This window comes from Sceloporus occidentalis, unplaced genomic scaffold (genome assembly GCF_023333645.1).
Source record: "Sceloporus occidentalis isolate IW3139 unplaced genomic scaffold, rSceOcc1.0.p SCAF_269, whole genome shotgun sequence".
NCBI lineage: Eukaryota > Metazoa > Chordata > Lepidosauria > Squamata > Phrynosomatidae > Sceloporus > Sceloporus occidentalis.
This window is the reverse complement of record NW_028317249.1, coordinates 533,928-545,588: the sequence shown is the minus strand read 5'-3', so window position 1 is coordinate 545,588 and position 11,661 is coordinate 533,928. Positions and strand designations below refer to the sequence as shown.

Below are 11,661 nucleotides of genomic sequence, written 5' to 3'. Positions count from 1 at the left end.
TTTCCATTTTAGAAAACATTTTCTGTTTTTGGACAACATTTATTTACATAATTTTTGATGAGCTATACTTTGTTCTGGCTTGTTGACTGGGCTTGTTTCAAATAAAATGGTGCAACATGATTGTTATAAATACAGCTCTACAATTAGTGATTAGTGTATAATTAAATACAGTACTCTTCAAATATATCTCCTCGGGGGCTTTCATGTATTTCAGACAGGTTACAAGTTTGTAAATGCGATACTTTATTTGTGTTATTGTTTTAGTGTCATAAATAGTTTTTTCTCTCACACAGATTGAAAAACAACAAAAATGCATCATGGAAATGGACCCCCAAACACGCCACGTCAACTCCAGAGGTCCAGGTCTTTTACAGGAAATGAAGGAGAAGAAACACCAATGCAGACAAGTTTATCACAATCGCCTGCTCCCACCTTTGCACCTGCTGTCAGTTCCCCCGGACCTCAGTCACCCGGTTACCAAATACAACAACTCATAATGAGCCGGAATCCAGTGCCTGGTCAGAATGTAAATATCACATTACAGAATGTGGGGCCGGTGGTGGCAGGAAATCAGCAGATAACTCTTACTCCACTGCCTCTCCCTAATCCTGCATCCCCAGGGTTCCAATTCAGCTCCCAAACAAGAAGGTTTGAGCATGGCTCTCCGTCCTATATCCAGGTTACCTCCCCTATATCTCAACAGGTCCAGACCCAAAGCCCTACTCAACCCACCGCTGTGCCAATTCAAGCTTTACAAGGTGTTAGGGCAACAACTGCAGGAACCAGTTTAGGTATGTGCAGCCAAAGCCCCACGCGCGGATTTGTTGATGCCAGTGTACTTGTGAGACAGATCAGTTTGAGTCCATCAAATGGCGGACATTTTGTTTTCCAAGAGGGCTCTGGTATTGCACAAATTACACAGGGAACCACAGCACAGGTTCAGATTCCATCAGGGGCGGCCCAAGTAAGCATGAGGGAACGCAGGCTTTCACAGCCTCATTCCCAAACTGGTGGCACTATTCATCATCTGGGACCTCAAAGCCCAGTGGCAAGTGGAGCAAACATGCAGACTCTTACCACTCCCAGTCACATAACAACCACCAATCTACCACCCCAGATAAGCAGTATTATACAAGGTCAACTTATTCAGCAACAACAGGTGCTTCATGGCCAGCAACTTGGAAGAACAATCAGCTTTGATAGGACTTCTGGTGGAATGATAGCAGGGGTGGCTGGAGCTTCAGCTTTTGGGATTACATCACCACCCACTCCAACAAGCCCCTCTCGAGCAACTGGTCATCAAGGACTCTCTAGTCTTCCCCTTGCTCCAACTGTGAGCACAACTGTGAAAAAGCAAAGTAAAAAACTTGAGGAAATTCCACCTGCAAACCCAGAAGATGGTCGAATGAGGAAGCAATGCTTGGAGTATCATCATAAAAACATGAAGGTTCTGAAAGAACACTTCAAAGAATATTTGACTGAGCTGTTCTTTCTACAACATTTTCAAGGAAATATGATGGACTTTCTTGCCTTCAAGAAAAAACCAACCCTGGGACTCCAAGGCTACTTACGGCAGAATGACTTGGACCTAGAGGATGAAGAGGAGGAAGAACAATCTGAGGTCATCAATGATGAGGTATGATAACTATTCTCTTTCTTTACACAGTTGTGAGTTGTGTTTTAGATGCTACTTATAAATAATAGTGAACAATACCTTGGCAATGGTGATTAATTCAACAGATTGTATTACTTACTGATTTACAGTGTTAAGTGTTTTGCTTATATTCCACTAAGCAATGAATATTTGATCAGATGCTTTCTTTGTTAAAGGGGACATTAGAAAAGTACTCAGGATTTGAAAACAAACCATTAGCGCCCAACTAAATAAAATGATCCTTGAAATGTGAATGCTGGCAATTGTTGCCATCTTTGTTTATAAGCATTGCTTAGCTGAGCAGCATTATCCTGACAAAGATGTTAGTATATTCTGCAGGCCATTCTGCAGAATACAATACAGATTGACAAATTGTATGTTGGCCATATAGAACCATATATTTCTTCTTCAGGCTACCAGTACTCACTGCTTATAACAATGCCCTGTCTGCTTCTTGAGTTTTGTGTTTCTGCTAACAAACATCTGTTTCCTTTTGTGATATAAAACGATGAACAGAATTATACTATAAAGCATGGTTTCCCTTTGAGGGTATATCCTATGTTTGTGAATACAGTAATCAGCTTTTTTATTTTAACAGTTTTAATAAATGTATCATGTTTTCTACATTGGTAGCCAGTTCTGTATTATGATTTTTTTATGTACGCATGCATATTACACATTTGGTAAATGCTTCCTGTGAAATGGTTCAAAGACTCGAAACATTTTCCCCAGAATCTATACCGTGTATTAATATTATTTGGAGCCCATTGTTACATTTACAGAGATACCTTTCAGAGGGTAACCAATGTATCTGTAATATTGGGAATAGCCATCTAGGCTAGGACATGAAATTGAGTTTAAGAAGGCCTTTCAAAGTTTCTTCTGCTTTACTTGTATTTCCCTTTCTTGTTGTTCTTTCTTTTTCTTTCTTCACTTCTCTCTTTTTATTCCCTTTCCTCTTCCTGCTAATGCGGTGCTCCTCAGACCTTTCCCTTTTTCCTAGGGTTGTATGGTGAAAAATTGCTCCCGCATCCATTGCTTACTAAGTGTTGGGGCTCCTTTGAAACCTGTCTGTCATGCCAATTTGCCTTCCTTTATAGGTGGAGCAAGGACTGGCCCATTAACAGCCATTGATTCCAGTCTGGATGGCAAAAAAACCCAAAACCCAGCTGGCATCAAATGTTCTTTCCATGTCCTGGATGAGCTAGGGCATGGTGCTTTACACTCAAAATTATTCTCAAATTACTCAAGCCTCGTACTTGGTCACAATAAATATGCTTAAATAATATTTGAGGCAAAAGACAATTTTGAATGCTAAATTTGAACACGGAATACAATAAAAAAAAAAAACAACATACTAAAAGACAAAACAAAAATGATTTTCCCTCTTCTTGAAATCTTTCCTCTCAGGTAAAGATTGTGACAGGAAAAGATGGGCAGACTGGTACTCCTGTTGCTATAGCAACCCAGCTTCCTCCCAATGTTTCTGCTGCTTTTTCATCTCAGCAGCAGCCATTCCAGGTACCTTTTTTGATGGTTCTACAGTGTGGCCCTCATCTCAGATTTACTTTTTTTCTCATCCATTCCAGTTTTAATTTTTTACAAACAGATGTTTTATCTGTATTTTCACATTTTAAAGGCCATCATTTTGTCATGCATCTCCTTCACCCCAAGAGATTCCTTAGTGTGGGATGCACATAAAAAAAAAAAACATTGTTGAAAGCATCAGCAGGCATTTAATGATCACTTCGTACCTTGATTGTAAGGGGCGATGAAAGGGCGTCCGGATTCTTTAAAGCCTTTGGCATCCGAAACTAGAATCTTGCAGCTGATGTGCCACTAAACTCAGGGGTGAAAGGGCGCAAGTGAAACTTCTCAAACCATTGAAACGCATGAGCAAATTTTGTGAAATATTCACACCAAGCAGCTTTTGTGATACCTGCATCAGTTTTGTTTTTGTTTTTATTTCCCTATAACTCCTATCCAGCATTACCTTTATGATGAAGAAGAGTATATTGAGGATGTGGTCTACTTACCTACTTTGAGATCGTAGTTAAAACCAGTGCCCTGAAGTAAAGGTTTAGTGAGATGTGCATTTTCTTACAACACTCCAAACATGTTTATTCATTTTTAAATGCATAAAGCGTTGATTTATGAAGAAAGATATGGATACAAAATACATAATAGGGAGAGGTTCACTCATTGCTAGTGTAATCTATTGACCCCTATATAACAGAATACCTTCTAAAGAAAGTAGTTTGTATTTTTTATCAATAACAATGGTTTTGAATAAGTACTTATTTTGTAAAAACTTTTGTTTCTATTGTAGCTTTTCTACCTGCATCAGTGAAATTCTTGCTGTCCCGGGCACAGACCTTTTTTTTTTTTTTTTTTTTTTTTTTTTTTTAGCAGGAACCAGTATAAAGAATCCCTATGGTTTCTTTGTGTTTTTTATCTTTTTAGAATAAGCTCCCCTACTCTCCTGACCAGGGTCGCATTTTTCCAGCTCTTTATATATTATTCTTTTTTTAGTATTTTTTTTTTTTAAAAGTGGTTATGTGAGGGAAAATCCGTGGGAATATGACTGAGCGCTTCTTAGATATGTGTGCTTCTGTTTGACAAAAACATGTAAGGTATTTTTTGGGAGATTTGAGTTTGTAAGTGGAAGTGTCCCCAGTGAAAACTAGCCCTATTTCTATTCCTTTGCTCCCAGTGGTACCATGGCTTGTGTTATGCTTTGGCTTTGTCACATCTGTCTTTGTTGGCTTTCTGTCCTGCCCCGCACCCTCTCTTTTTACCCAACAATTACCTTCTCTGAGTCTTCTATAAGCTACTCTGTGCTTCCTCTACCTTTAACATGTTTATAATGTTCTATCTTAAAGAAAAGTTTTCTATCAATCTAGCAAGTAATTTGGAATTTGCAGCACTATGTTTGCAGAGAAGATCAAGAGGTTGAAAAAAAATGTTAGGTTATACGAAGTGCTATTCAGTGCAGATATTCAGCTGGGTCACACCAAGATGATAACCTGGTTCCATAGGGCAGTCCAGGCGTTGCATTGCAGCCTTGCTTGATTCGCATATGTGCATCAAACATGCAATGATGTACATAGGACATCATCCAAATTTTATTTAAAAATAAAATTATGCACTGAAGTAAACGTCATCATATACTAAATATTATATTACTTTATAGGTAAGATGCCCAGTGCTGGCCCACAGGGAACTTAGCTTTATTCACAACCTTGTTTTCCTTAGCTGATGGGGAAGAAATAAAAGTGAATACATACTGTAGATACCAACAGTGCTGTAATATTTTTTAAATGATGATGTTTGTAGTACTTTAGCAATGAAGCTCTTTTTTCTGTGTCACATTTATTCCTCTTTTAAAGAAACTCAATTTCACGTTATGTAAAAAGGTCACTGTTGATTTGTTTAGAAATGTAGTAGGATTAACTATAATTCAGGCATAGGGCAAAATGTTGTGCTTTCATTACTGCCTTGTGTCAGGTAGAAGCACACAACATGGAGATATACTATATGGATAAAAGTATTGGGACAGCTGACCATTCCACCAAAAGAGACTTTTATGACATTGCATTCTAGACACATAGACATTAATATGAAGTGGTCCCCCCTTTGCAGCTATAACAACTTCTACTCTTCTGGGAAGGCTTTCCACAAGATTTGGAAGTGTTTCTGTGGGAATGTTTGCCCATTCATTCCGTAGAGCATTTGTGAGGTCAGGCGTTGATGGTGGACGAGAAGGCCTGGCTCGCAATCTCCATTCCAGTTCATCCCAGAGGTGTTTGATGAGGTTGAAGCATATCATTGTCCAAAATGTCTTGGTATGCCGAAGCATTATGATTTCCCTTCACTGGAAGTAAGGGGCAAAGCCCCTAAGAAAACAGCCCCATAACATTATCCCTCCTCCACCAAACTTTACAGTTGGCACAATGCAGGCAGGCAGGTGCCGTTCTCTTGTCATCTGCCAAACCCACACTCGCCCAGCAGACTGCCAATCAGAGAAACACGATTTGTCACTCCACAGAACATGTTTTCACCGCTCCATGTGGCCTCATGCTTTACACCACCCGATCCGCTTGACATTGTTCTTGGTGATGTGAGGATTGCATGCAGCCGCTTGGCGATGGAAAACCATTCCATGAAGCTCATGCCACACATCTGAATAAAGATGTAAGAGGGGATTCATTAATATTTCTGGTATCTCTGGTGCCTCCGGGATGAAATTTGCTATGACTAAATCATGTCTAAGCTTCTCTAAGTTGTGTCACCGTTGCATTCAATGGGCCAGAATCAGATGGCCAGTGTCAATTCAACTTTTTGGCCAGAATCAAATGGCCAGTGTCAAATTAACATCAAACTTACTAAATATCAAAATGCATGTTTAGAGAACTTGTAAGTGTCTCCTTATGTCTACTCTGCAGAGTGCTTCATTGGTTTTGCCAGTTCTGGCATGAGGGTACGTTGGCCTGCTTGGCATACCGTAAACTTTTTATAATGTATGATGCAGGGATATGACTCCCTCTCTAAATTTTGCCTGTGTAGCAAACAGATTTTGAGAATGTGATGGTAATTACTACCATGAATCTGATACTTGGCATAACAAGGGACATCACATCAGTTGTCAAGCATCAAGTTACAATGTTCCTATTTATAGGTCTAGCGTAGGCATGTGACCCTCATTGTACTTCCTTGTTATTTGGTGGTTATTTTTTTTTATTAGGGGTTATCCACACATTTAGCACTTTATTCGGACACTTTTCATGGTACAGGTGATCTTAGTATGTATATAACTTGAAAGTTAATGTTAACGGTATCTCATGGTATGGGCTTATCACCTAATGCTTCAAAGAACACGTAACAGGAAACCTCTTGTGCTGATGAGCCCTAGACACCTACATTTCATGCGGAGGTCCAGCAGACTCTGCAGCGCTATTACTACAGAGGGACAGTGCAATTAACAATAACGTTTGTCAAAATACAGTTTAACGATAAGACATTATAATATAGAGCTTATGTTCTAAGTGTGTGTTATTCTGATCCATTCTGAGCAAGAAGTTTGCTGACAAATACCACCCACAAATACACACACAGCTTGATATTATAAATACTTCTTTAAGATCTGTTCCGTAAAAATTGTATTTAGTAAGCTTGCCCCTAAGGTGCTCACTGCTTAGTAGAACCCTCTGTTATTTTGTGCATTAGGGAACAAATTAGCTCATTTTTTACTTCGGGGGGAATTAAATGAATAACTTTTTAAGAATTTAGTACGTTTCCACATCTCTTCCTTGTCATTTGAGAACAAAACACTGATGTCAATCAGTAAAGGTAAGAAGCGAAGGTGTATTTTTTTGTTTACATCTTTGATAGTACAAGGTATTTAGGTAGTGAGAGTGGTATAATTTACTTTTTGTAAACATCTCATAGGGCATTTACAAGGAACTGTTCTAATTGGAATATAATACATTATTTATGACACTTAGGGCCATAAACTCTCTAAGGTCGTTTGTCTCTTCGATTTTTTGGAGGTGCATAAAGAAAAGTTGCCTGAGCTTTGATTGGACTGAACCATGTAACTTTTATAATTTAATGAGAAATGTCTGAATTTATAACAGTTAAAGTGCAGTTACAAGAGTCACTGTTCCATCCCTCAAGGATTAGCAATGTCAGGGCAGGATTAAGTATAATGCAACCTTTCCATGAAATCACATTTCATTGCCATAAATCTCCCTTATCCCATGGATGCATGTTTCACTTTTTTAACCATTTTGTTTTGTTAAACTGGATATTGTCTACTAATTGCTAATGGATGTGTCAGAGGTTCACAAGGATGTAATCCTATTTCCTATTTATGTTTTAGAATCATGTTCTCTTTGATATAGATAAGGCCATTGTAAACTACTGAAACTTTCAGTGTCTGTCATTTTGAAGCTATGCTATTAGAATAATATAAGTAGTATATAAGTAATGCAACATATACATTTAAATGCCTTCTGTTAGACTTCTGTTATGCCTTAATGTCTACCTATCTACCTGGTATATTCATGTGCCCAACTATATATTTATTTAAAAGTATGGTTCAACATCAGGATTGTATTCAGTTTTTAATTGCAATGTGTCTAGGAATGATTCCACTTACACAAAGAAAAACGAATAAAATACTACTAGCAATCCCCTTTTTAACGTGTACACATTATGTGTATGCTGACATATGTCACTTTTACAAGATATTGTTCTTCTATGACAGGATCAAATTAAATTAAAATGAATGCTAGATAATATTTTTTTTTTTTTACATGGTTCCTATTTTTTTCAGAAAGAAATGCTTACCTAGCCACTTAGTTAACAGCTCTCTGTATTCACTATGTACAATGATTTTGAAATATCCGATCAATCATTATGTTAGGTTCCATCTAGAATGCACCATGTTAACAACTGCTCTGTGTTTTTCTTTTCACAATTAGCAAACTCTGACAGGGAGCGGAGTGGTTGCCGCAAACACAATAGACATCGAAGCCTTTAAGAGACAGCAAGCTCTGGCGCAATCAGGTATGTTCCTGGCTCATTTTACACCTACAGTGTATTTTCAAAGCAAAAGAACATAAAGGTCAACCTTGACGAGTTGTGCCAAACTGTGGTAATCTTGTCATTGTTCTTAGACTAGAACTCTGGAGCTACCAATGCTACCACACTGTTGTCCGTAAACTTTTTACATGTTGCTTCCCTGGATGTGTATAAGAGAAGCAGAGCTTCTGTCCAATACTTAGGGTAACATTTTAGATATGATTAAATATTTGTAGGGGCATTTTCCGTTACTTGTGCATCAAGCTTTACTTTGTGGTTTACTAAAAGGAAATAAGGTACTATAAGGACCACATGTTGTTGTTATACAGTATTTATCATATTTGCTCCATTATAAGACAACCCTCCAACATTAATATTAGGGAAAAAAAGAAAAAGCCTGAATATAAGACTACCCTATAGGATAAAACATTTTACTAGTAAATATTCACATTTAAACAATTTTTTCATATTTAATAAAAACTATGATTGAGAAAAATGCATTTCTTGTTTTTATTTCCTTCTATTTGCCTGTCTATGGACATCTGCCCCCAGGCTTGCAACTCTGCACCCCAGATATGCCTTATACCGCCCCATTTATGGCACTCTGCCACCCCAGACATCCCCAGACTTGTCCCCCCCCCGTGCTCCAGACTCCCTGGTGTCTAATGGGGGCAGCCAATGGACATCTATGCGTTGCACCTAGACAACCGCTGCTGCTGTCCGTCACTTCCGCCGGGGCTTCTATGATGGAGCACCGGAAGGTCATGTCACGCCCAGCGCTCTATCCACCCGCTCCCCGAGAGGGGGATCCAGTGCTGCGGGTGATCCGGATCTTAGTCGTATAGTCATACCTCTATTTGAGGCTGATTATAAGACGTCCTTGAATATAAGACGAGGAGTATTTTTCAGAGCATATTCGAACAAATACGGTACTAATTACTGCTGTATTGTGATTGGTCTGAGACATCTTGGTGAGTCAGGTATTAGTGCTTGGTCAAGTACTTCCTGTTTATACGAGAAGTATTTCTAATCACCACAGATCCCAGTAAGAGGCCACGTCTTGATGTGACTCGCCATGGTATGGTCTTCCAACACCCGGGAGTGGCATCCGGTGTACCTCTTCAGCAGCTAATGCCCACTGCCCAAGGTAATGTTTGGAAGCCATATATTTTGCGCATCTTCTATAATAAAATAGTAGACCAAAAGAGAGTATTTTATTAAATGAGTGTTAGCTAAATAACACAATGTTTAAATTGTGCTTAATGTACTCAAAATATGAACATTCCTTCATAACCTGTACAAATTATGGAGTTGTACAATTGTTGTCTGCATAACTATGTGCTTTTCCATATGAAATATTACAATAATTTAGCTTTGTTGATATAGATGTATGGTAGTACCTATTTTTAGAGTACTTAAAAATGTACATTAGAGAAGTATCCTGTGCAAGGACTAAGGTAGTACGCAAATAGTATATTCATACAGTCGTGTGAAAAATAAAGTACACCCTCTTTGAATTCTATGGTTTTACATATCAGGACATTATAACAATCATCTGTTCCTTAGCAGGTTTAAAAATTAGACAAAAACTATGACGTATTACACGTGTCATGATTTATTTCAACAAAAATAAAGCCAAGATGGAGAAGCCATGTGTCAGGAACTGGGTCCATACAGACTACTGTAATGACCCAGGGCGCCCAAAGATCGAGTTCGGTGTGCAGTAGCGGAGTCACAGGACAGGGCCTGGTGCAGGGCGACTGCACTCACCCGGGTGGTGAGCATCGAGCATCTAGGGTTGTGCAGCCACATACCAGCGCCCTGATATAGCAGCGGATGTAGTCCAGAACTAAGCAAAGTTAAATCCTGCAGGCACCCTGGTACAGGCATGAGACATAGCACAAGACGGGATGCTGCAGGCTGGGAGTGTGGAAGCTAAGCAGAGTAATAGCTGAAACATAGTGAGCAAGGGATAGGGAGACCAGGCAAGAAACATAACAGACAAGATATACATGATACCGGGCACTACATGGAACAAGACAAGGAATACTCAAGATCAGACATGAACAAGACAGGACACCCCTCTACCGGGGATACAGGACAGGTCAGGACACCCCACAGGTTACATCACAGACTGACACACATAAATACAGGAACTAGCCTAGGACCATATGATAACTATTGGAGATTCAGTCACATCTTATGGGCATAGTATGCTTAGCCCACCACTACGCCAAAGTACGCCAATGACGGTGGGTCCTAACGCTAAACCCTGCTTACAGAGGTACAAAACAAACCAAACATGAAATCATAGCAATGAGACATACCTTTAGACTGCAGACAGACAAACAATCAGCAATGACCTTAGAGAAGCAATTGTTGCTGCCCATCAATCTGTGAAGGGTTATAAGGTGTATTATTAATTTCACATGTCTGTGTGATCATATTTTATAAGTAAACTCTATTGTGTTTTTCATGATACACAGTAATCACGTGTATACATGAGATTTCACAAGACTAGGACATGCAAAAGGGTTTCGTCGTGGCAAAATTATTATTTTCCTTTTGACATAGTAAACCTCACTCCTTGTATCCAAAATAATAGGGAAGAAAAATTATGTAATAAAATATGACTCTTTGTACCGTTTTCTGTCTTTCTACTACTCCCTCTCTTTGTTTTGTTTACTAGGAGGGATGCCTCCGACCCCTCAAACTGTGCAGCTGACTGGCCAGAAGCAAAATCAACAACAGTATGACCCATCCAAAGGACCTCCTGTGCAGAATGCTGCCAGCCTCCATACACCGCCTCCTCAACTACCGGGTAGAGTGCCGGCCACTAACATCCCCATCTCTTCGCTGCCGACTGCACTACATCTTGCACAGCAACAGCAGCAGATGACGGAAATTCAAATCCAACCTCAGATTCAAAATCAAGTCAAAACACAGCCTCCTGGAGTGGTTATCCCAGCATCTCCACACAATCAGCTTCCCCCTCAGGTCTCGCAGTCTCAGCCGTCAGCTTTCCACGCGCAGTTGCCCATTGCTGTATCGCAACCACAAGCAGCACTACAGCAACAGGTAGCTAGAATGGTAATGCATTGCCCTACAGCTTACACCATTTACATTTTTATTAAAAAATGACCAACCCTGTTCTAAAAATTCTTTAGAACAATCAGCCTCGAAATTTTATGTTTGCATCACTTCATTCATGGCTATCCTTTTGATGCACACAAATGAAATATACTGAAATTAACGAGTACCTATAGTACCCCTTAGCAAAAAATGCCCATTAACTTAGTTATTCCTGATATAACTAATTGAATACTTGACCCATGAAAAAACATTGAGAAAGTCTATAGTCATTAAATATGCTGGGATCTTTAATTGTGTTAGTACGTTCCACATGTCATTTATTATAATTG

The 11,661-nt window shown here is 39.2% G+C and overlaps 1 protein-coding gene across 1 annotated transcript in view; it reads left to right on the top strand.

The window, feature by feature from the left end:
- The first annotated feature begins 310 nt into the window (after nucleotides 1-310).
- The window catches only part of LOC149275731 (E1A-binding protein p400-like), a 48,785-nt gene continuing 37,434 nt past the window's right edge, over nucleotides 311-11,661 (top strand). The window contains exons 1-5 of the mRNA XM_089504380.1: nucleotides 311-1,636; nucleotides 3,065-3,175; nucleotides 8,140-8,224; nucleotides 9,279-9,386; nucleotides 10,929-11,317. Coding sequence (XP_089360506.1) covers nucleotides 311-1,636; nucleotides 3,065-3,175; nucleotides 8,140-8,224; nucleotides 9,279-9,386; nucleotides 10,929-11,317 — 2,019 coding nt within the window. The remainder of the gene's footprint in view (nucleotides 1,637-3,064; nucleotides 3,176-8,139; nucleotides 8,225-9,278; nucleotides 9,387-10,928; nucleotides 11,318-11,661) is intronic.